Consider the following 24,252-nt stretch of genomic DNA (forward strand, 5'->3'; position numbering starts at 1 on the left):
AAATCGTTTAAATCAAAAAAAATGTTCAAAAGTGTTACTTTTCGAAACAAGTGCTGAAAAGTAGAACTTGTCAGCATTTATCTTGAAAAGTGTTGCTATTCGATTTTGTTATTTTTGGTACAAAAAAGTAGGCTATTTCGTCGTTCAAGAATGACAGGAAAAGTAAGAAGTTTCACGACGGAATTGCAAAAATCAATTTTCAGATACTAAGAACGTAAACCAAGGTTGTCGAACCTTTGAAATTATAAGCTCGTTTGAAAAGTCATTCTAAAGTCATTCAATTACGCTGACCTACAAAAAATGACAAAAATGCATGACTGTGCAGGCTCAACTCGTGTAGAAACATGAACTTTGTGGTCCCTAGAAATATGAGCACAAGTGCGTCCATCACGGAAATTCCCGGTTTTTTTTTCCAAAACCGGGAATTCCCGAATCCCGAGAGTTTTTATGTATTGTCCCGAGAATTCCCAAAATAAAAAAAAACAAATTTTGGTCTGGAAGTTCAGATTTGGTTAAGGAAATTGATGTGCAGTTGAATTTTTCAGATTTTTTTTAATTTGTATTCGGCATATATTAGCATTAATTGGACTTGTTTGAGAAAATTGTTAAAATTTCAGTTTACATATTCGGAAAATGAGTAGCGCTTAAAATGTTTTCTATTTAATATTATTTATTTTTCAATAGACTTGGTTTTATGTTAAAGCCAAATGTTTTGATTTTTTGATTGATTTCGGTAAAAACAGGAACGGAACAAAACAATCAGTACACCGATTTACAAACTGAATGCTCTAAAATTTCCCGTATACCTATTCAGTCTGCAGTCCCGATTTTCCCCAGTTGGCGTGAAATTCATGAAATTCTAAACATATCAAAAACTTTACATTGGCTGTTTTTGGATTCTTGTTTTTCACCGAAGAATGTTTATGCTTTTGCAGTCATGTCATATAAAAAAATAAACAAAATAAATATTTTTATGAGAAACTTATTTAATTTGAATCACATTGGATAAAAATTTTAAGCAACCTGAATTTGCTCTCTTTGTTTAAATTGAAGTGAAGATTACTGATTTTAAGCTTGAAAAACATAACAAATATAACAAAAACATATATTTTATGACTTTTTCAAAAAAAATCCCGGGATTTCGGGATTTCCCGGTTTAAAAAAATATATTTCCACTTTGATTTTATCAAAAATATTTAGACTGGGCCGAATGATCGTATGGAGGATCAGGGCGGTTCGTTGCTCTTGCATATAACCAAAAATGGAATGCAAGATGTGGATACAGCAAACAGCGCTACTTCCCCATACAAACTTTGGAGAAAAAGAACAATAGTGATCCATTAATCCATATTTTTCCCCAATGTCCAAATAGCATTTTAGCTTCTTTTGCTATTTCAAACAAAACATGGCAGCATTGACCAATTTTTCATACAAAAAGACAAAAGTGTTCAATTTCGAACACATCAACCGGAACGTTGACACATTTTTTTTTCAATTTGAATATCACTAGAGATGTCGTTCAAATCCTTTTAAAAATATACATCATGAAGTAAGCAAAAACATACCTTTTCTTAACCAACCATTTGCTAATATTTTGTCCCTATGCCGATGCAAATAATTTTCATAGTTTTAGTCCCTTTTAGTCGAAAGGGGGGAGCAAAAAAATATAAATATTGAAATAACAAGTAATGGTTTCAAAATTTGCATGGAAAATGTGTTTCAAAAAGCATTTTACACTAATTCAGTTGTTTTGCAATCATTAGTTTTCCAAAAATTTAAGATTTGACGAAAAAATATGAGAGCGAAAAAAACTTTTTTTTTTTTTGCGATTATAAACATCGAAAATTTTGAATATTTCAAGAGATTTTCAAATCAACCCAATCTTGATTCTAAACACAGAGGAATGCATTTTTAATTGATTTCAGTTGATTGCACTTACATATCCATTGACATTTTGAAGTTTTTGGAAAACATATTTTTGATTTCTCGGGCCAATTTTGAAGGAGGGAGAGACAAATACTTTAAATCAAATTTGTACCAGCCTTATTTTTTTACAAACTAAGCTGATTGTCCCAACTTGCACTATAAATGGTTAGCGATGCAAAAAACAGTGGAATACTGTTTGCTTTATAAATATTGGATAAGGAACATGCAATATCATACATTTATTAAAAAAAATCAATTGAAATCTGTAATTCCGGAAGTTTATTTGTTTTTCTTAAATAGCAATACTATGCAGTGCAACTCACTCCACCTTTGCTTCGTTCAGTAACAGCTGCAGTATCCATCATTCTTCATGTTATTTCTTTGGTTCGGAAGAAACATCGAATCCAGAATTTTGACAATTTTGGGAAGTGGTATGATCCCCCGGCATCTTTCAGGGCGGCAGCGGGAAGGAGCTGTGTGTCCTTCCTTGTTTGGAAAAATAACAATTCCTGGATAATCTGTAGAAAATACGTATTTAAATTGATTATTGAAAAATAAATATTAATGTCTACCTCTTCTGCTGTAGTGATCTTGAGCTGAAACAACAGCCAGCAGGACAAACAACGACGCTACGACAAAGTGTTTCATTGTGCGTTAAGCAACAAGAGTCAACTAACTACAGGCATTGAATTGTTGCCTCAATTTATAGCTCTATGAAAACGTTTTTACCATGTAAACTTATCTCGAAAATGCATTGCATAGCAATGCTGATCGTAATATAAAAAATAACCTTTGGATAACTTATTCCAATGAAATAATAGCTACCTTGCAAATTTGGAGCGTATAATTTTGTATTTTCCGTTCTGATGAATCAGAAATAAACATTAGTCAGTATTAATCATGCAGTATATAAAAGGAAAATAATACATAATTTCCAACCACTCAATTGAAAGAAGCTAAATCATTTGAAATGAAGATTACGACCGTTGCTGTTCTTATTCTATTCGCGTTCATTGCATGTGCTAACGCGTCCGATAATGGTGAGTTTTCTTGAGTACTTTTGCATAATCCAACTCTAAAATCATATAATTTTGCTGTAAAATTTCAGACCAAACGGCGATTGAAAAAAATCTGAAGATTTAGCAGTCCCATCGGACATGGAATTGACCGTTGGATCACCGGATCGCATTAGACGTTCTCCATACCCTGGAAAGAATAAACCATGGAAGAAAAAGCCAAAGCCGCCGAAGCCTTCAAAGAAAATTAACAAATGGACAAACCATTTAAAGAACCTTCCGATCCCACCAATCGTTCCAGATCAAAAGCCGGACAACAATCCTCCATCGGATTTCAATGGTATAATTTGGTAATTTGATATAAACTATTGTATAAATCAGTAGATGGTTTTAAGATTTCTTACAATTTATTTGATTTTGATTACCCCATTTTTTATCAACTGCTTTTAAACAATAAAGTTTTAGAATGTCCGACTTCTATCACAATTGCAATTTTATCAATAATCACAATTTCAAAGCTCAAAAGTTTTAAAAACTGTATCTTGATTTTCTGGTCGATTTGGTATCTTTGGCAGAACAGGGGTTTTTCGGTTGCATTTTGGTCCCTGAAAAACTCGTCAAAATTTTGAAACGATTGGTTTTGCGCTTGCTTTTCAATTTTGCATGCAGATTTATATAAGAAAACCTACTTTTTGAGATATAGATTTTCTGATTTTGTTTTTTTGAGCCACCCTAAGTAGAAACTTTTAGTTGAAAGTAAGGGTGTTATTTTTTTTTGATTATCCGAAAATCAATTCAAATTTATTTCCTCCGAAATTGTTAATGTGCCATTACTATTGAAGTACTTTACAAAACATGTATTTGTAATAAATTGAGAGTTATCTGCACGATGCTCAATGATTCATACATTTAAATTTTTCTCCTCTCTATGTACTCCCTCCATCCACAAGCTTCCATTCCTCATTTCCCACTCATGTGTGTTTTATGGAGTTAAATGTTTAACCTCTTTCCGGTTCCTTTCGAAACCACAAAGGATCGTCCGTTTTATCTTTTTTATAATGTCAGAACCCTCATCTTGACTTATTTAAAACGAGTTGAATATGAACCCTTACAACAAAAAAAAACCTCCACCCAGCGAGTGGTTTGATTTTAATTCACATATTTGCATTTCATTATTGCGAAACAATGTTACCCGCGCGCGCTCCGACGAGAAAATTCTTCCTCATTATGTGTGCACTTTTCTCGAAAAACTCGTGCATTCTTGGAGCCCCGAAAAATTCTGCTCGTATTACCTTTCGAGGAAAATTCGCCATAATTAGCCGTCCCTCATCCATATCGCGCCGAGGTGAACATGAGTAAACTCTAAAGTTGCAGCGAAAATTGTTCTATGCTAAACCGCAAGCAACATTCTGGAAGCCAATTTCGGACAAGTATTAATTCTATTATGCTTTATTATCGTCATCATTTTTCACCACAAACTATTTTCCCCGTTCCACCCACCCACTCACAGGGAACACAGCTTGAAAGTTGGCGTGTAGCGAGAAAAGCCATAAATAAGCAGCAATTTATCATTATAATAAAACTATATTGCATTACACAGCTTTTACAGAGGGAAAAGTCCAACACCCCTTTTATACTAGCTGTAACAGTAGAGAAGCCCTGAGAGTGGCGTTGCTGGCACTTGTGATGGAAAATTTTAAAACAGTATCAAAAATTGTATTATTCCACTTCGTCCGCACCACCCACAACAGTAAGGGGGGATGCCATATTTTTCCATGTGAGCCAACGCGTTAGGAGCACACACTGCCACGAGCTATTAACATTTTTTGCATGGTTTCCCTCCAAAGGTTGGAAAAGTTTTATTTCATTATGTTTACAATATTTACCAGCTTGGGTGAATTGCTTGATGGTGGGGGAAAGTAAGAACATGTTTTATTTTTTGAACTAGCATCTTTCAAAAAATTTCAGTTTTAAATAATTGCTTATTTTCAATTGTAATTGGAGTAATAATGAATGTTTGGCCCTTTAGAAATGTTCATCTTGATTCCAAAATTTTCAAAATAATTGTTAGAAAAGATCATAAAACTTCACAAATGCTTTATTTTTCATAATAAAACTCAGAACAATTCAGTTTTCTTGTTTATTTTCCTTTTATTCTGTGTATTTCCAGAAATCCAATCTTTAAAGTTTTTAAAGCAATTGGAATTATTGGAAGTTTTCTGAACTTTTCAGTTTTTTTTTGTTTTAAAAAATCGAAAAACGGGAATTTTTCAGTTAAAAATAAACTTTAAGTGACCAGGTATATCTTGAAAACGGTGTACTTTATCAATAAAAATCTGTAAAGTACTTTGCGATTGAAATTTTGATTTTACTTTAAAAACTGAAGTCAACAAATTGCTTAGGTTAAAATTTATATTTTTTTCGAAAAAATCCATGACTCTACGAAAAAAAAATGTTTATACAGTCCAGACTCGATTATCCAAAGGCCTCAGAAAAAAATTTCTTCGGATAATCGAATCACAAAAAAAAAAAACGCTTTTTTTTCGTTGGTTTATTTTTTATTGTTGAGCTAAAGTATGACTTCTAAACTACTCTAAAGTAATTTAGAATTTTTAAATCCAATTTAGCGCCAAAAAAAGCGGAGATGTAGTATCGAAAAAATGGCATTTTGTAATTCATAGGGTTGTTAAAATATCAAAATATCAGCTCTCAGCAACTACAATTATCCCGCCTGAATATTCATGCCTCAAATACAACTGCTCTTCTCTCTTCATTGAAACTCTCAGCGCCGAACATAGCCGAACGCGTTTTCGCGTTTACCCACTCGCGACTGACATTTTCCTTTCCTCTCTCATTCCCGCTTCCACGATCATCCTACCGCAACAGCGTTTAACCACAAAAGCCGCCACAAAACCAATTTCGCAAACGCAGTTTGACGGGACGTCATGCGTGGTCGGCTCCTAGTCGCCATCACGCGTTTCCTCATTGCAGTTTTTGGAGAGATTGAGAGACTCAGCGGTGAGAGCGCATAGTCGAGGAAAAGGGGAGGAGTGATAGAGAGAGAATGACATCGCTGGGAATCACGAGACACAAGAAGAGATCTCACAAGCTATAGTGACGGCCACTATACTCTCGGATATTTTTGGTGCAGAGATAATCTATTGATAGCTTTGTTATCACTCATTTGCAACACTGTTCATAGGCAATCAATTTTTCAAATTTTACTAAAATGTGGTCGAGATTGATGTTAAATGTAAGAAAATAAAAAAAATACGAAATTATTTTTTGTTCCTTTATCCAAGTACAGATACTTATACAAACCTTTGGATAATCGAAACTTCGAATAATATAGGCTTTGGATAATCAAATCTGAACTGAACATCTCTATGGCTCAAAAGTTGCGGGGTTTTGTCCCCTTTAACATATTAAAAAAACAACAAAAATAAAAAAAACGGATATTCGGAAATTGTTATTGTGAACAAAAAGTTAATCATTTTTTCGTGTACCTATTTTTCTGAAAAGTCCTCACCAATACCTACAAGTTTGGAAGAGACACCAAATCGGTCAGAAATTACTTCAAGAAATACAGATTTTCGAATATTTACGTACTATTTTTGTATGGCTGCAGCTGCATAAAAATTGTATGGAGTCTTGTATGGTAACAAGTGACATAAAATGGCTTCTTTGGACATTGCACAGTGGTCCAGATCGTAAAATTAAGTAGAAAATGGATTTTTTAAAAGTAGATGAAGTTTTGGAGCTTTGGTGTCATCAGAAGAGTTATTGCAAATAGATAAGGGCAACTTTTGGTTTGGTTGAAAATTTGGGTGGTTCACGATTAAGGTGATTTTGAAAATCTAACTTTTCAGGAATATTTTTGGGATTTTTATCGTCTTCTAAAAAGTTGTTGGGCTTACCAATCCAAGCAACTTTGACCAAGACACTAACATTTTATCTCGCAATCTACCACTTCTACTTAGAGCTCTAAAGACAAACTTTTTTTTTTTTTTACATTGGGAAGGACCCCACAAAGGAACCAAAAAAAAATAAAAATAAACTCCGTTTCCGGTTTTGGTGGAGAAATGCTTATATTTCAAGCAAAACTTAGAATGGGCCAGTGAGGATTTGGAAACAAGCAGTCCATCCTGTTTATTCTTAATTTAAATATAAACTGACGTAAGAGGGATAGATTGTATGTTTGCAAATCCACATTGACCCATTAACATTATTTTGCTTGATTTGGCCACCAACCACAAAAAAATGTTTCCAGATCACAATTTACCAGATTTCTAGCTTTCTTTGAAATTGCCCCGAAAATCAATATGGTAGTATCAAGTCGTTCGAATTACAAACTTGTCTAAGCATAATTTATCATAAAAAATAAGCATTGAGCATTAAGAAACAAAAAAGGGCTTCCAAAAAATATTTCTCAAATTACACCGTAGTAATATAAAAATATTTCAAGCTAATCAGATCTGAAAAAAATACAGTTTTGATTCAATTTGAGCAGGGATATGTACAAACTCGTCAAATAAAAAGTGTCTTTCGCAAAATTTCCTGTAAATTAAAAATAAAAACAGAACAATATTTTTTTTAAAATTCATTATACTTTATTTTTTTATTTCATTTTTTATTGATTTGATTCATGCTTTCTTTAAACTAGATCCTGACATTCATTACACTTATCCATAATAAGACCATGGATTCGGCTGTGGATTTGACTGAGGTTGAGGAGGCTGAGATTGTGGTGGATACGGATAGGATGGTTGATGTGGTGGGTAAGGATAAGACGGATAAGAGGGTTGGGAATTTGGTGGCATATTAAGTACAAAGGGACCTCCGAAAATCGTTCCTCCCCCACCACCCGACCCCTTTGGCGGTTTATCCGACCCTTTTGGTGGTTTTGGCTTTTTACCTCCCTTGTTCCTTCCCGGAGAACGTCTGATGCGATCATTGGAACGATCAATGGGTTCCAAATTTAACCCGTCTGGTGCAGCAGAGTCGCCTTCCCGTTGCTGTAGATCTATAGTATGTAGTGAAATAAAATAAAACAAGTTTAGTTTTCAACTTCTAAATTATGTTATGAAATCTTACCATTCGACACATTTTCTGCATGTGCAAATGCAAGTACCGTCAGCACTGCAAGTGAATAAACAATAAAAACTTTCATTTCAAAGAAGTTATTAGCAAGAGAGGCCAAATCAATGTGGGCTCTCAAACTCAACTGATGCAGGATTCAACATTGAGCCGAGTTTATATAGTACTAAACAAATCAACATAAAATATTGAGTAAAATTCCCAGCATCGAATCATTCCTGTGCATGAGAAAATTGTACTTACTACGAAGTCAACATATTCGTAGAATAAATAATGTTGGTGTACAATTAACACCTTGATCATACATGCTGACTCATTCTTTTTGTTAAATTATTCATACATAGAAATCGAATACAATAATAAATCTTGCTGAAACATTTATTGTTCAATGAAAAAGAATATAAACCGAAGTGTTAAGATCTAGTAGTTTACAGACAAGTGTAACTCGAAAGAAATAACATTTATTTGTTTAAAAATGCGATTGCTCATATTAGCCACTTTGTTGTTGATGTCGGTTTTTGCATTCGCAAATGCTAATTTGATAAGAAATGGTGAGTTCTGGATTTCTATCATAAGACAATATTTCAACAAAAAAAACCTTTCAGATGTGGACTCGCTTGAGTATGACCTGATGGATTTTTCCGACGGGGAAAATATCTTCACATCATCGGCCCCTCGCATTAGGCGTTCGCCAGACCCAAGACGAAGAGGTCAAGCACCACCGACGCCAACACTTCCAAGGCCACCTCCACCATACTACCGTTAAAGTTTCCATTTAACTTGAGTTCGATTTCGATTATGATGACGATGAAGTATTTAATTATCAATAAAGTATAGCGATTTGGGCAATTAAAAACATATTGTTTACAATTTCGTGTTTTTTTTTTGCATTTTGTGTCATAAGTAACCAAAAATCTGTATCTTTTGAAAGAATTTTGTGATCGGTTTGATGTCTTCGGCAAAGTTGTAGATATTGATTGGAAAATTTGTTTTGTATTTGGGATGATTCGGAAAAAAGTTGTACACGGGGAAATGCCGAAAATGTAAATTTCTTATTTTTTTAGACAAAAAAAACTAAACGTCAGTCATAAAATAGTTTCGAGTATAACTTCTATTTTTTGCAAAAATCACATTTTTCTAAAAAAAACTAAATTACCGTGTACAATTTTGTTCAGAATAGTCCTCATCAATATCTACAACTTTGCCCAAGACACTGAACCGATCAGAAAAATCCTTTTAAAGATACATATTTTGAATATTTACATTTTTATTTGGCCAGCTGCCAAAAATGTATGGCTTTGGCCACTCCGGAACCGATTTCGGAAAATCTACACAAAGTATGGGTAAAGTTACGTAAAATCCAATTTCGATCACAGGAGACTGAATAAGCAAACAAGATGAAAACGTCAAGAAACAAAAAAAGACGAGGTTTGTCGTGTTTAGCTTGTTTTTTTAAAGTTATAATATCTTTTTAACAGTCAAAACGGATTAACAAAGTCCAAAAAAAGTTATAAATGTAAGAGATTTTTCTACAAATCTGTTAAAACAAATAATTTTTGAAAATCGATCCACCTATGAAGCCAGTTTAATTAAAAATCCATACAAAAAATCATAAACCTTAATTTTTTAATACAATATTTTGATCATTACAGATTCTGATTCAGGCCGGTAAAACAGAACTTTCTTCGTATAAATCTCCGATGGGGTATCTCGGTTTATAATATTTTGATCCAGTCACGCCTTGATCACATCCGATCAGTGCTCGAAAATTAAGGAGGCATCAGACTATGACAAACAAACTCGAACTTTTTGACAGTTCGACAGTTGGCCTGCATCTGATTGCAGAAACGTCAGCCTGCATACAGGGTGCTGTGTTTGCGAGTTAGGCAAACTGTCTACACGGAGAAAAAAGAGTTCCCAAAATCGTGAACAAGCGTTCATGAAAATCGGAACCACGAACAAAGTGTTCAAATTCCATGGTACGATTTTGAAAAACGTACCATGCAATTAGAACACTTTGTTCGTGGTTTCGATTTTCATGAACGCTTGTTCACGATTTTGGGAACTTTTTTTTCTCCGTGTAGCACGAAAAAGTGAGAGTTTGTTTATCATAGTGTTATACCTGCTTCAAAAAGAGAAGTTCGCCAAAATAAAACACATTATTTGTATTTTATACAAAACTTTATTTCGTTAAAACTAGTTCATTAATATTTTCTCAAGATAAAAACGCTGTGTGTTTAAACACAAAACTCCCCCTCTTTTCACGAATGACCTAACTCCTAAACAATTCTTTTGATTGTATCACAGGCAGTTACGAAAAAGAAAAAAAACAGTTAGCACATTGTACTTGTACACTTTGTAAAACTTGCACAGTTAAAAAACAAACCCCCCAAGACAGAACCTAATTTGTACAGTCTAATAGTTTCCCACGCGCACACACTGTTCCACTCATTCCGGCTTCCGGCTTCCAGCGGAGATTCCGTGTCTCGTCCATCGATCACCCCTCCCAATACGAATGTTTGCATGATTAAGTAACTGGAATACATATTGCTGCATTGTTTTCAGATTATCTGCGTTGAGATCCACCCTCTCTCTTCCTCTCAGTGCGATCGCTTCGATTTGGTGCTCTGAAAATGAAAATTTCATTACATTTTGATGATCTTTAAGATTTTGATCGTCAACCTACCGATCGTTCCGTTCCGTACGCGGCGGGTCGCATCTCTTCCGTAAAGTGCAGCGGAACGTCCTTGCTGGCGGACCCGTAGTTGCCGAACGACTCCTGCGGCAGGAATCGGTGAATGACCGGCGAGATCAGTTCCGGGTCGATGTCCTTGAGGTTCCTGGGCTCCGTCAGGAACGACACGATCGTGCCCACAATCATCACCGTAACGACCCCGATCGGAGTGATCCAGTGGTAGGATAGTCGGTACAGCGGGAAAATCCCGGTCCCGTCCGGATAGATCGGGTTCACGATCGTGCTGTTGGAGACCAAATCGGCCGCGCAACCGTCAACCGAAATGGGAAGTTTGTGGGGCATGATCTGCCCGTTGGCACTGGCGAACTGAGCGCCCAGCGAGACCCAGCCGGACATTAGCGCGCCAGACACTCCTCCGAAGAGGGCTCCCTTGGAGTTACTCCACGGAACCAGCATTCCCAGGGTGAAGATCCCGCACGTAGTACCGGCTGCGATCGCGGACAGCGAAGTGGCCACACTCAGAATTCCTCCCAACTTCTCGATGATAAACAGGCAACCCATGGCGGCCAGTCCCAACACGACCACGCTGCTTCGGACGAAGATGTTGGCCACTCGAGGGCTCGGATTGACGCGGAACATACCTTTAAGGATGTCTTCCAGCAGTACCGCTGAAGTCGAGTTCAACACCACGGACAACGAACTCAACGCGGCTCCAAACACCCCAGCGATAAACAGTCCGGGAATTCCCTGCAGATGTCCCACAATCTCCATGACGTAGTGTGGAAACAACTGATCGTCCGTCTTGACCAACCCCACGGACATCGGATCACACCGGTAGTAATGGGCGTAGATAAGTAGACCTGCGTAGCAACAGACCGATACGAAGACCCCCATTCCGACGGTGAACATCGCAATCGATCTGTAATCAATGTTCTTTGTCACTTGAAAACTTATCCAAATCCTTCAACTCATACTCACAGCTTCGCCTTCTTCAAGTTTGGCAGCGACATGTACCGCTGAACCATGGTCTGGTTCACGGAGTTGAACGATGTCCAGTAGAAGAACCCTCCGATTAACACACTCCACATGGTCTGGCGTTCGTACATAGATGGGTCCAAACTAAAATAGAAAACTAATTGATTAAAGCAAGGGTTCACCCATAATCACTTAATACTTAATAGAACTTAAGCCTTAATAAGGAAAAGAAAGCAAGCATTGATGAAAAAATAAAGCAAAAAGAAGCGTATTAATAAACCAATTCCCATAAGAAAAAAGCAGACCAAATCAACACTCACTTGAAGAACTCCAGCCGACCGCCGACCTCCGACCGATCCCAGATGATCTCCGGACCGCCGATCGCGATCGTGCCCAGAATCACCACGATCACGACCGAGATGAACATGACCACGACCTGCCAAGCGTCGGTGAAGACGACCGCCTTGATGCCACCCTGTGTAGGAGAGGATATCAAAATTTTAGATTTCGCCAGTGATTCACAAATTTGTTTTGCTCGTGGCCCACATTCTGACACAAGGAACTATAGTTCACACTTGTGGGAAAGACTGATTCAAATAGGCTAACCTCATTTATTTCTCATTAAATTAATGAGTAAATGATTAAACATGTTACGCATAAACAAACACTACATGTTTGTGTATAGTGTAAAGCTTATTAGGAATTTTACTGAAGGTTACTCTTATTAGAAAACCTTAAAATAAAGCGGTATAGAAACCAATGAACGTGAAAAGTTAAAATGAGTTCGATTTAGAGATCGTTAAAAATGAAATTCCATGTAATTGGACTTTTAGTTATTCTGATTGTTGTTGCGTTTATCAATGCAAGTAGCAGTGAAAATAGCACGTGTAAAGCACAACAACCTTATTCAGTTATTTTATAAACTAATTGCTTCTTTTAAAAGATTTGGAACCACTTGCAGAAGAATTAACAGCCACGGAACCGAAAGAAGTTCACGCTTTGGATGGATTAACCGGCGTTCTCCAAATCCTCGCAGGAAACCGATCAAAAAGAACGTACAAACTGCTTCCCATCCCCTGATCAAAACCAACCATACCCATACCTAAAATATCCATTCCTACATGAGGCATAAACACCAAAGTCATAAAAGAAAAAATACATGTTGATTTAGAATGTAAAAAAATGAAATTCTGTTATTAATTTCAAAAAATCTCTCAAAAAAAAACCAAACAAAAAAAGTATTGCAGTATTTTATCAAATTCCTCTGAAACTATGGAAAAATTTTGACCAATTTTGACAAAATAATTAATTTTGCGCTAAACTGATGTCTCAAAGCGAATGCCTTCATTGAAAACCGGAAATTTCAAACTTGATTTTAAACATTTTTGATATACCCCCTATTTCGGTATTATTTTGGTATTGAAAGGATTATTATTTTGGTATTGAAAGGTTTAATCAAATTCCTCTAAAACTACGGAATTTTTTTTATAAATTTTGACGAGATAATTAATTTTTATTTGACTTGAAACCCAAAAATGTTAAAGCTGATTTTCATATTTTTTTAATATACCTTCAAAGATTTTTTTAAAAACGTAGAAATAACATTGTTTGGCATTGTTGTGCCCTTCCACATACAAAACTTTGGTATGATTTCATGGTATTTTTCCATCTATTACTGGGCAACCAAGGGCACATTTTGGTCGCTGTTATTTGCCCAAGTAATACCAAAATGTGGTATTCCCGTGCTATTTACCCCTGCTCGGGATAGTATAGTAGTAGTTTGTCCATATAATTTTCCATACAAATAAAAAATAAAAAAATCTGTCTTCGGCAAAGTTGTAAGTTTGGATAAGGACTACTCTGAAAAAAATGATACACGGTAAAAAAATGTGATTTTTTATTCAATTTTTGTCACGAAAACTTGAAAAAGCAATTTTTATCTTTTTTATTATTTGATATGTTTCAAATCAAATATTAAATTTTTGGCCCTTTTGAAATGATAGTCTTGGTTTCAAATATTTGAAAATATTTTTTTCTAAAAGATCGGAAAATTTTACGAATGTATCACATTTTAACATTGAAAATCGGACCATTAGTTGCTGAGATATCGACATTAGAAAATGGTGGGTTGTTTGGGTGAGACTTAGAAAACATCAATTTTCCTGTTTTTAAACCTTTGCATGGCAATATTTCAGCACCAAAGGGTCAAATCAACAAAGTTCAAAAAAGCAAAATATAGAGAATTTTCTCAGATCTTCAAAAATATTTTTTTCAAAAGTGGGCAAACGTGTGCACTAATTTAAAAAATGAAAAACTGCGACCGTTTTCAAAAAAGTCACCTAAAAATGACTTGAAAACGGTGCACTTTATCAAAATTTCACTAAAGTACTTTTTGATTGGAAATTTGATTTGACATCGAAAAATGAAGTTGAAAAATTTTTGCGACCAATATTTCAATTTTTTGAAAAAAATAGTGTTGTTTCGAAAATTTATAACTCGGTCAAAGATTTTTTGCACAACCTGAAATTTTTTGAATAGTTGGCATTTGATGTCCTCTAAAACCTATCAAAAAATGAAAAATAATAGTATTTTTTGCAAATCAAGTTTTAGTGACAAAAAGTTACATAAAAAATCACAATTTTTTTACCGTGTATCATATTACAGTGTAGTCCTTATCCATACCTACAACTTTTCCGAAGACACCAAATCGATCAAAAAATTCTTTCAAAAGATACAGATTTTTTAATTTTCATGCATCATTTTTGTATGGAGAGCTGCCAAATTTGTATGGAAATTATATGGACAAATGATGCAAAATGGGCATACCGAAGGCACCAAAAAGTTTCAGCCAGATTAAAAAATACAAAAAAAAAATCGAATGACCGAAATCTGAGAATTAGAAAACAATATCAAAATCAGTTATTTACTATTGCAAAATACATATCTCACCAATACCGCACTTTTTTCTCTCCGACCATCCCAATAACACATTTTGATCTTCTTACAATCTCAAAAACTGACCTTTTAAAGTAATTTCCCTCTGCTCGGGTTAACCTACAAACTTCAATGGCTTAGGGAGAGCGATTTCCGTGGTCAGATTGAGCTCAAATTTGTGTTTTTGTAATTTGTTGTATAACTTAACGAAGTTTTTTTTCAGAAAACATTATGAAAAGTAAAATTCATTTTGCAGACTGGAAAATAACACTTCAATAAGTTATTACTTAAAATATGCAGTACGTTTTGAAAGTTTATTTTAGGTATTAGAGCACTTGTATCAACCCATCAACGAAAATAAAACATTTTGCTATAGATTAGCTTTTTATTCTGAATTCCTCTTATCAAAACACACACTTTTGCCAGAAACACCAAATCAATAACCAATTATTATTAATTTCCATAGTATTGAGACTGTGGATGTTGCGGGTACGGGTACGGTCCTGGTGCTGGTGCTGGTGCGGGGAATGGGAATGGAATCGGGAATGGTCGCCACCTGTCTCCCTTACCTCCCTTTCCACCCTTATTTTTTCCTGGGTTTGGTGAACGCTTATAACGGTCGGACGATCCATCAGAATCGTTAAATTCCCTTATTTGATCTGCTGCCGACAAGTCGTCTTCAAGGGGTGAATTAAATAATATTTTAGCTTTTCAATACGATATTGGAAAACATCTACAACTTACCATTCTCGCTAAAACTAGCGTTGGCAAATGCCACAATAGAAAGAAGAACCAGAAGACCTACGATAAGGAGCTTCATTTTTGCGATATATGCTTAAACTTGTGGATCTGTTGCTCAAGAGCTTCCGGAATGAACTGATTTAACCGTTCCAATTCTTCGGGTTTTATACTGCTCGGCATGATGAAGGCATGGCCTTTTTAATCACAACATGATTACTCACATTGTTCATGAGAGAAAAAAAACATTAGGAAGTTTAAGGAAAATCTTGCCTTACGCATAAAATTGCAGTTCTTTCGAACGCGCTTACGTCACGTGAGTGTTAATTTAGCAGTAATTGAATATAAATATAAAAGATTATTTTATTTTTTACGTTTTTTGCAAAAAGAAAAAGTTTTCTTAAGTGTCAACTTTTTGCTCAAATCTTCAAGATATTTATTGGTTCAATATTTCACTAAAATCATGAAACCCTTAAGGTAAAAAAACTGATTATCATTTTCCATACATCATACATTATTCCAATATTTGGTTAAGCATGAATCCGTACATCTCAAAAAGGGCAGAAATTTACATAAAAAATTTAACTGAATGCGCATAATTTTAGATTAAAAACCCTTATTATCTCAAGTAATAATATGTTTTACTAATATGCGTTGTAAATGATTAATAACTTCGCTCTGCAGAATGTTGACCTTATTTCACTCAGAGTTTGTTAAGTAATTCTGGTAATTCCTATGACATACTTCTAATAAACAAATCAAGAATGTAACCTTGAGTGTAACATATATAAGCTATATATAAAAGCACGAAATTCTAATTCTCGGCAATCAGTTCACTTGGGTTGCTCTTGAAGGAGAGTTTCACAAGTCAGATTTGAGTTGCACTCATTCCTTCGTGTGAGAACGAAAGAAGGAAGACTGTCAAAATCAGGTTGTCGTTGTGAAGGCGAACGAAGCGCTCTGTCACCAAAATCGACCAATCAAAATGTTGGCTGCTCTGACTCAGGATAACAATTTACACTGTTGAAAATATAAGTTTTTATTGTGTAAGACGTAAACGAAACGACTGGACTGGTGTAAAAGGCATTTTAAATACTTTTTTCATTTAATTTTTGAAACCATGATTTGTAATTTAATTTTTTTTATAATATTTTTGGCGTACCGCAGGGATGCCACCTGGTTTTTAAAATGTCTGTAAAAAAGGCTGTGTATGTCCGTGCATTTGTCTAAAATTAAAATATATTAATTTGTAGTCATGAAAATCCATCAGAAATTGCGTTTTTAATCATTTAAATATTGGTTTAATGTTTTTTAAAAGTCTGTGCACCTCAAAAATGTCTCACACAAGCTTAAATGTCTGTAAAACACAAACAAATCTGTGCATCTGGCATCCTTAGGGTACCACCAACTGGGGTGAATCGGGACTACAGTCCGGAAAGGAACAACAGTAAAAGCTTTAAATTAGGAAATCCATGCAATTATTTTGTTGATCTGTATCAGTTCTAACCTATATCAATCAAAAATACCAAAATATGGTGCAAGAACCTTGCTGAAACAGTTGTCCCATTTCGCTAAATGGGTTCCGGTTCGCCTCCGATGGTTAAAATCTGAATGAAAATTAATATTTTTTAAAGTTATGACTATTTTTTAGTTTTGAACACCATTTGGTCTTTCAAATGAATTGAAAACTTTGTCTTTGTAGATCTGCCAATCCCGTCATACGAAATCTTCCCGATAATGAGGTTAGGAATATAAATGATAATATATTGAACTTACCAGCAGCGTATAAAAGATGCACACCACGCAAACGATCGCCCCAATGATGTACAGGTTGAACCCGGTCACTAAAAATAAACGCAATTGGATCAGAAGTTCAAATTCCATTCAACTCATTAGTAATACAAATAACAACAAAACAGTCATCGATCAATTCTAGAGTAGCCTACACCTCGATATGAAGCTACGAGTGGTGGTGAGAAGGTGAGGCAATTTGCGATTCTAATGTTCGATAGACACTAGACTCGATCAGCCGTACCTTGATTGAACGCCAACGCCGGCACGTAGATGATCATCGGTAGAAAGAACAGCTGCAACACAAATCAAGTCAATTCGATGCGTAGGGGTTGCAAACAGTTCGCACACTCACCTCGTCCAGCACAAACATGACGGAAGCTATCGATCGCACCGACGAGTTGAACCGCAACTCCAGGTACTCGTACGACGAGTTCAGCTTGAGCGAGCAAAACACCGGCAGGTAGATCGAACAGACGGCCACGCCCATCAGCACGATCGGCACGATAATCAGCCAGTACTGGGTGCCAAAGTTGTAGATCTCGGACGGAGTCCCCAGGATCGTCACCCCGGAGATGTACCCAGCGACCAGACTCATCGCCACCGGGAAGGCCTTCAACTTGCGCGATCCCAGCAGATACTCGTCCATCGAGGTCGATCCGTACGAGGTGACCCTCCGCTTGGACCGGCTAACGCCGGGAGGAGTTCCTACGGGTGGACCGCACTCATCGTCGCTGCTTTCCGGCGTCTGGGGAGTGGTTCGCTTGAAGAAGCCAAAGTAGATGCCGCAGGCCGCCGACAGGATCAACATGGACGCAAACACGCCATAGTCCACCGCGCTGAACTTGTACAACTCGCGCAAACTGTCCGCCAGCGTCGTCGTCATCTGGAAGTAAGAGAAGTTGGAGGAAGTCAATAAGCTTTTCCAATCTTATTGATTGGTAAATTAATTGAACCTTGAAAATTGAGCTTTACTTTAACAACTTTGTAAGGTCTACAATCGAGGCTTGATTTGAACGCGGAAGATCTCCAAGAACATCTCATATTGTCAACCACACTTGCTTCAATTATCCTCATGCGTTTCGCAATAAAACAATAAGGTTATCAACTCATAATATTACAGAGTAATCACTCTACGTAAAGGTGTCGGAAGATCTTTATCTTATCACAGACTACACAGCTGTCACCACTTTCAACGCCAGACAACTTCATCAGAATGACCATTCATTTTTCACCTTAATTCGGCGGACTACGAAAATCCGGTTGGCCTTATCGAATAAATTTAAAAAAAAACACACAATTTATCGACGTAACAAAATCGTCACTGCTGTGGTGAAAGTCCACAATCATGCAACCAACAATTAGATTAATTTGTGTTTACTTCTATCTCAATCACTGGGCGATTGACTTTGGTTCAGAGAAAGATCACGAAAGGAATTTTACACCAGAGTGGATCGATGCCAAATGGGTTCAGTTGAGTGTTATAAAGTACTAGCAATAGGCGAAACAATTGGTACAATTGCCAGTAAAGCATTGTACTTTCATTTCAGGACAATAAATCAATTTGATAACGATACTTGCTGGAAATCGAAAAAAAAATTTGCTCGAATGCGTTGGACGGTGGAGAAGCATGGTGTTCCAGGCCATTAAAGTATTTGGTTCCACTTGAGCCCTCCAGACCTATACTCCTGGAAGTCCTTGAATGTTATACTTAGGGTGACAAGAAAAATTGAAAATTTCGGAAAATCGCAAGAGATACCCCCTGGATCGATTCTTTAGGCAAAAACAAGTAACTGTGCCAATTTTGAGCCAAATCGGTTAAGGCTAAGGGGTCGCCTTTCATCGTTGAAGTTAATATGATCCTGATGAGTTATTAGCAATGCGATGAAAATAAATCGGCTTATATACTTGGAAGTATATAAGAAGTATATAAGAAAATATTTTTTTCTAGAAAAATCACCAAAAATCAGGATCAACTCGGATCGTTTTGATCCCTTCGACAAAGTTGTAGGGAATTAAATTTCCTACAAGAATCTCACACTTGGCCAATTTTGGGCGAGACCTGCGCCACCTAGCAGAAAACTACTGAAACGATGTTTTTCCCCATACATTTTCCCCATATAAACTTCAACGATGAAAAGCGACCCCTTAGCCTTAACCGATTTAGCTCAATACTACTTATTTACTTATTTTTGCATTAGGAATCGAGTCAGAGGGTATCTCTGATGTCGATTTTTTTTTATTTTCTCCCTAATGTTATAGGCATCCTTGAAGCTCATGCAAATCACCCATTGCAATTGCATTGGTTACAATTAGGTACGTATTGATTTCAAAATTTTCAAAACAATATTTCTTTTTTTGAAATGATCATAAAATTTTACAAATGTTTTATTTTTTTACATTGAAAATTGCACCGTAAGCTGCTGAGATATTGGCATTACAAAAGCGAAGCTGTTTGGATTAGACTGAAGAAAAAACAAAAAAATCTTGTTTCTTTTTATTTTATTTGCTGTATGCAGAGGTCCAATCTTCAACGTCTCATGTCAATTTTATTGAAAATTCTCTCAATTATACGAAAATTATTTTTTTTCAGGAATAGACACTATTTAAAAAAATCAAAACCTGGAATTTTGCAGTGTAAATTAAATTTTTACTGGCTATATCTTGAAAATGGTGAACTTTATCAAAGAAATCTTTGAAGTAGTTTTCGACAATTTTTTTTCAAGTAAAATTTATATTTTTCCAAAAACTTTTTTTTTAATTCATGACTTTGCGGCCACAATTTTGTCCATTTGATTTTTGGCCCCTAAGGCTGGTACAAATATTTTTAAAAGTTTTTGTCACCAATGTCCAAAACCAATGTCACAAATAAGTTTGAGCCAAATAAAAGATAGAGAAAAAAAATAAAATTGCACGAATTTGGCTGATTTTGTAGACAATTGCTCGGTAGGACATTACAGAAAAAAAGTGCATGAAAAAAATATCCCTTTTTTCCATTTCTACCACTAACAATCCAATTTCAAAAATAAGATATTTTTTAATTTTTTATTTATTCTTATTTTTTTAAGGGAACAAAAAAAGGCATATTTTTTCGAGTTAAGAAAGAGAGAAAAGAAATACTTAATACTCTTTAATTTTAAATATTTTAAAGTTGCAAAAAACTGAACATTTTCCACAAAATTAAATCACAAGTCTGTAACGGAGCCATTAACCACAAGAATCCTTAGAGGGTTCGGCAAATTGCAAATTTGATTTTACATCTAAAAATATTGCTGTTGTTTGACAACATTCCAGATTTTTTGCAAAAATTTGATCAAGATGGAGGCAAATAAAAAAAATACAATTCTGGGCATGATTTAAACATTCGAATGAAAAAAAGGGTTTCAATAAAATGCATTTTATACAGTTCTGAAGTTTATGTATTTTGGGTCCGATTCGAGGGACATAAACTTCAAAAAATACTATTTCCTCCAAAATATCAACAGGTTTTGCACCATCCTAACCTCTAGCGCAATAGATGTCAAAAAAAACTAGAAAATAATTATTAATGTGTATTTTGGGAATTCTAGTTTTACTATGAAGAGTCAAATGCCCATATGCCTTTTCTTTTTCTTAGGCTGGTACATATATTGGCCCGAAAAATCAGGGTTCAAACAAAATATTTTTCAAAAAACTTCAGCTGAAATCAATTTAAAATACATTTCTCTGCGTTTAAAATAATTTTTAGCATGTTTGAGTTTATTCAAAACTCCTTTGCATCGGCCTTATTCGAAAAAAATAATTTGTGGAGCTCCCTCAATTTTTCTAGTATCACCCTATTTATAAAAAAATATAACAAAAATAAAAATAATAATAAAAATACGTGTATATTTGTTTTTGGGCCAAGAAACGTACTGAATAATGTGGAACTTAAAACATTTTTGAATACACAATTTTTCATAAATGTATGCTTCATACAATGAGTTATCGTCTAAGCCTGTTAAAAAATAAAAAATATCAAGAAAAATATTAAAGAAAGAAATCAAAACAAAAAAAAAGCCAAACAATATTTCAGGCCAAAGAAAGCACAAACTCACATCCTACATTTGCTTTGAAACCAATAAAACAAAACAAATAGTTTAAAAAAATATAGAACTAAGGGTTACCGTTCAACCTTTGAACTTCTGCTCGATATGGTCAACAACTGCCCAACAATGCAATCTAAATCAAAACAAACACGTCGTGCAGTGCACTGCACCTTATCGCAATTACGATGCATTTGTGGTGCAGATAAACAAATCAATTGACCTACAAATTTCCTCCCCATTCATACCCCCCCCTCATTGATGCCTTTAATACAAGAAACCACTACAAAGCACATCAACAAAAACCGGCAGCACGTGCAACCACTTCTTCAATCACACTCGCAAGAAGCAGAAGAAGCGCCCCTTATCGAACGCGCACGGCTTACTGCGCTGAGAACGTGTTGCACTGGTTATGTCAAAGTCCACCGCCAAACGTCATCGTATCGACGAAAGCCGAAGGCTGCCAAACAATGTCATGTGGCAGACCCCACCGGGCCTGCTTCGATAAATAAATAAAATAAATACGCTAAACGTCTTTATCAACACCACAGCTCAATTGTGAGCAGGTTGAGTGCAAATCTTTGAATGTGACAGCTTGATTAGCACAAACCCAAAATAGCAGGTTTCAAGTCTTCTTTTATTAGGTTGATCCCCACACACAAACTCGAAAAAAAAACCGTTTCAGCGGATAAGCCGGTTTCAATTGCGCACGGCTGTTCGATTCATCCATGAACCCTTTCACTTTGAGTTGGCGGCCGTCAAGGCCAATGTGACCCGCGCAGACACTCATCACGTCGTAACTCATTATCACGCAGCAGGCCGCGACTTCGCACAGGACAATGTAGATAATATAGTTATTCAATTATTTATACGGCGTTTAAAACACGATGAACTTTGTACGTTTCGACCTAAAAGGGCCTACTTAGCCCGACTGTGTACTGTATGCAGCTAAGCGCGTTGAACTAGTAAGCTATGCATAAATTAAATAGAGACAATCGCTCTGGTTTATAAGTAGAATCCCACTTGGGCGCACTGAACACCTTTTTGCGTGACTCTCTAATCAGAGCAGTGCGAACGCGCGAAACTACGCCACGCGTACAATTACATAAGAACTCACTAAATCACCTAAAACCCTAAACTAGAAAAGAAACAGACAACAAAACGTACAGCTATTGTCGCAGCCCGCCAGCCGGTATTATGGACAGACAAAACCCCAAAGTCCGATGAAGCACTCAGAAAGCAAGTCCGCACTGTCGAACGGTCACAACTGAACTGCATACCGAGCGGTGACGACTACGCTGGCTAAACCGGTGCGGGGAACCTCCCGTGAACGGTGCAACATCGTAAATCATAAAATCCACCAAGTCCAATGAGTCAGCGTTATTTGGGAAGCGGTAGACCCGCGACTCAGCCCAGCTGTTGGTGCAGCGTGACTTAATGTATGGACGGGCCAACCCGGCAATCGAAGTAGTCGCGCGGCGACTTTGAGCAACAGCTGGTATCTTATCTGGGTGCGCGGAGTAGGCGACGATGACTTGTACCTGCGGGCCGCTAAGATCAATGATCGGTGGAAATCTACAAGAGAATTCAGGTTACATTTAAAAGCAATCGTAAATTAACTGGCAAAAGTCCAATGTAGGGGGATCAACCCTATCAAGTAGGCAGGCTAATTGTTATCACTTCGACTTCTAACGACAAGCGCCAAACGCAGTAGACTTTGGACGCTGACTATTGCTGGAGAACGGACTCTCTTTTTATAATTGGCGGTCTGGTATCGCGATAATTGAGAGAGAAGTGGTACGTGACAAAGTGGAGCCTTTGTGGGGTAGTTCGTACTTATTTTTGAAACTGAATTTATTCAAGAAGTTGGAATATGTTGTCAAATAAAATTAAAATTTAAACAAAGTTATTGAAAAAATTGTATTTCTTAAATATTCTCAAAACTGTTTGAGCTGTTCGAACAGTATTAACAAGAATTAAAAAATTATCTCTAAAGGCCAAGCGAATGCTTTAAAATTCAAAAAACAAAATTATAGGATTTTTTTTTGATTGTGAAAAAAGTTAAATTAAAAAAAAATTATGAGCGTAACGTTCAAACTGTCCCTTAAAATTTCAAAAACTTTGTCATTTATAATTTAATTTGTACTGAGATTTTTTTTACGACGCGTCGATTTCTCTGGAACCCAAAAAAAAAATTTTTTTTTTCGTGGTTTTAAAAGCAATGTATAGATGTGCACAAGACAATTTCGAGACATTTTGTGAAAAAAAATTGTGAATTGATAGTGTTGCTTGAAATTATTTTTAAATAGTGTGCAAAAAAAATATTAAAATAATTAAAAAAACAACATTTAAGTAAAAATTTGTTCATATTCTTCCAGGTTTTCACTGTTATTTCCGATACTACCTTAACTGTCGCAGCAAACGAACAAGCAAACATTAACGTCACATGAAAACAATCCTCTTGTCAGCTCTCTTGTGTACGACAAGTTGTTGAAGTGGATGAACTTATGCAATGTAGCAAAAAAAACATTCCCACCAGTTGACGCAAATTGCTATGAATAAATTATCAATCACTTAAATATCGTCTTACCTGCTCTAATAGACCAACCTAGAGTGTCCAACAAAGTCAAAAATTAATTCCACTTGCAAAACACCACGAAAGACGATCCGGATCCCGCAAAAATTCTACTCACTAATTTAATAACACTCTCTTCGCACCATGAACCTCCATCCACTGGCCCGCCCTACACTTCTGCGCACGTCAAAAGCTTCCGTCAAACTGTACCCGACCGACGTTTCCTCAAATTGTTTACATCGGTTCGTAATTAGAGACCAGCACTACTACACATGTGAACGGTATGGAACGCCTTGCTGGAAAAAGATTCTTTTTAAAATTTTATTTATTTTATCTACATTATCAAAAATACTTCCAACAACTTTTACGGAATGATGTTCTTAATGATTTATTTAGAATTAAAAAAATAATAATTAAAATAATCAAGAACGTCTACAACAC

At 35.9% G+C, this 24,252-nt stretch overlaps 1 protein-coding gene and 1 long non-coding RNA gene across 3 annotated transcripts; both read right to left on the reverse strand.

The window, feature by feature from the left end:
• Positions 1-10,198: 10,198 nt before the first annotated feature.
• LOC120413865 (sodium-coupled monocarboxylate transporter 1) lies at positions 10,199-24,013 on the reverse strand. Of its 2 annotated transcripts, none has more exons than XM_052708033.1 (8): positions 23,827-24,013; positions 17,528-18,058; positions 17,417-17,468; positions 17,158-17,225; positions 12,030-12,184; positions 11,713-11,853; positions 10,726-11,653; positions 10,199-10,666 (listed from the first exon to the last, which is right to left on the reverse strand). In XM_052708033.1, exons 2-8 carry the CDS (start codon positions 18,056-18,058, stop codon positions 10,640-10,642), a joined length of 1,902 nt encoding a protein of 633 aa, XP_052563993.1. In that variant the 5' UTR covers positions 23,827-24,013; the 3' UTR covers positions 10,199-10,639. The 2 variants fall into 2 exon arrangements, with proteins under 2 accessions (XP_052563993.1, XP_039430764.1); XM_039574830.2 differs by lacking the exon at positions 23,827-24,013 and adding an exon at positions 22,404-22,563.
• Positions 14,965-15,692, reverse strand: LOC128092906 (uncharacterized). Its single transcript, XR_008212091.1, has 2 exons — positions 15,388-15,692; positions 14,965-15,320 (listed from the first exon to the last, which is right to left on the reverse strand). It is a non-coding gene; the product is annotated as an uncharacterized LOC128092906 (long non-coding RNA).
• Positions 24,014-24,252: the final 239 nt, after the last annotated feature.

Source organism: Culex pipiens, chromosome 2, assembly GCF_016801865.2.
Source record: "Culex pipiens pallens isolate TS chromosome 2, TS_CPP_V2, whole genome shotgun sequence".
NCBI lineage: Eukaryota > Metazoa > Arthropoda > Insecta > Diptera > Culicidae > Culex > Culex pipiens.

Coding starts and splice junctions, on each gene's coding strand:
- LOC120413865 (XM_039574830.2), bottom strand. CDS start 22,514: ATGCAGTTCAGTTGTGACCGTTCGACAGTGCGGACTTGCTTTCTGAGT. Junction 17,469..17,527: donor TCATGTTTGTGCTGGACGAG/GTGAGTGTGCGA, acceptor TTTGTGTTGCAG/CTGTTCTTTCTACCGATGAT. Junction 10,667..10,725: donor CGTACGGAACGGAACGATCG/GTAGGTTGACGA, acceptor TTTCATTTTCAG/AGCACCAAATCGAAGCGATC.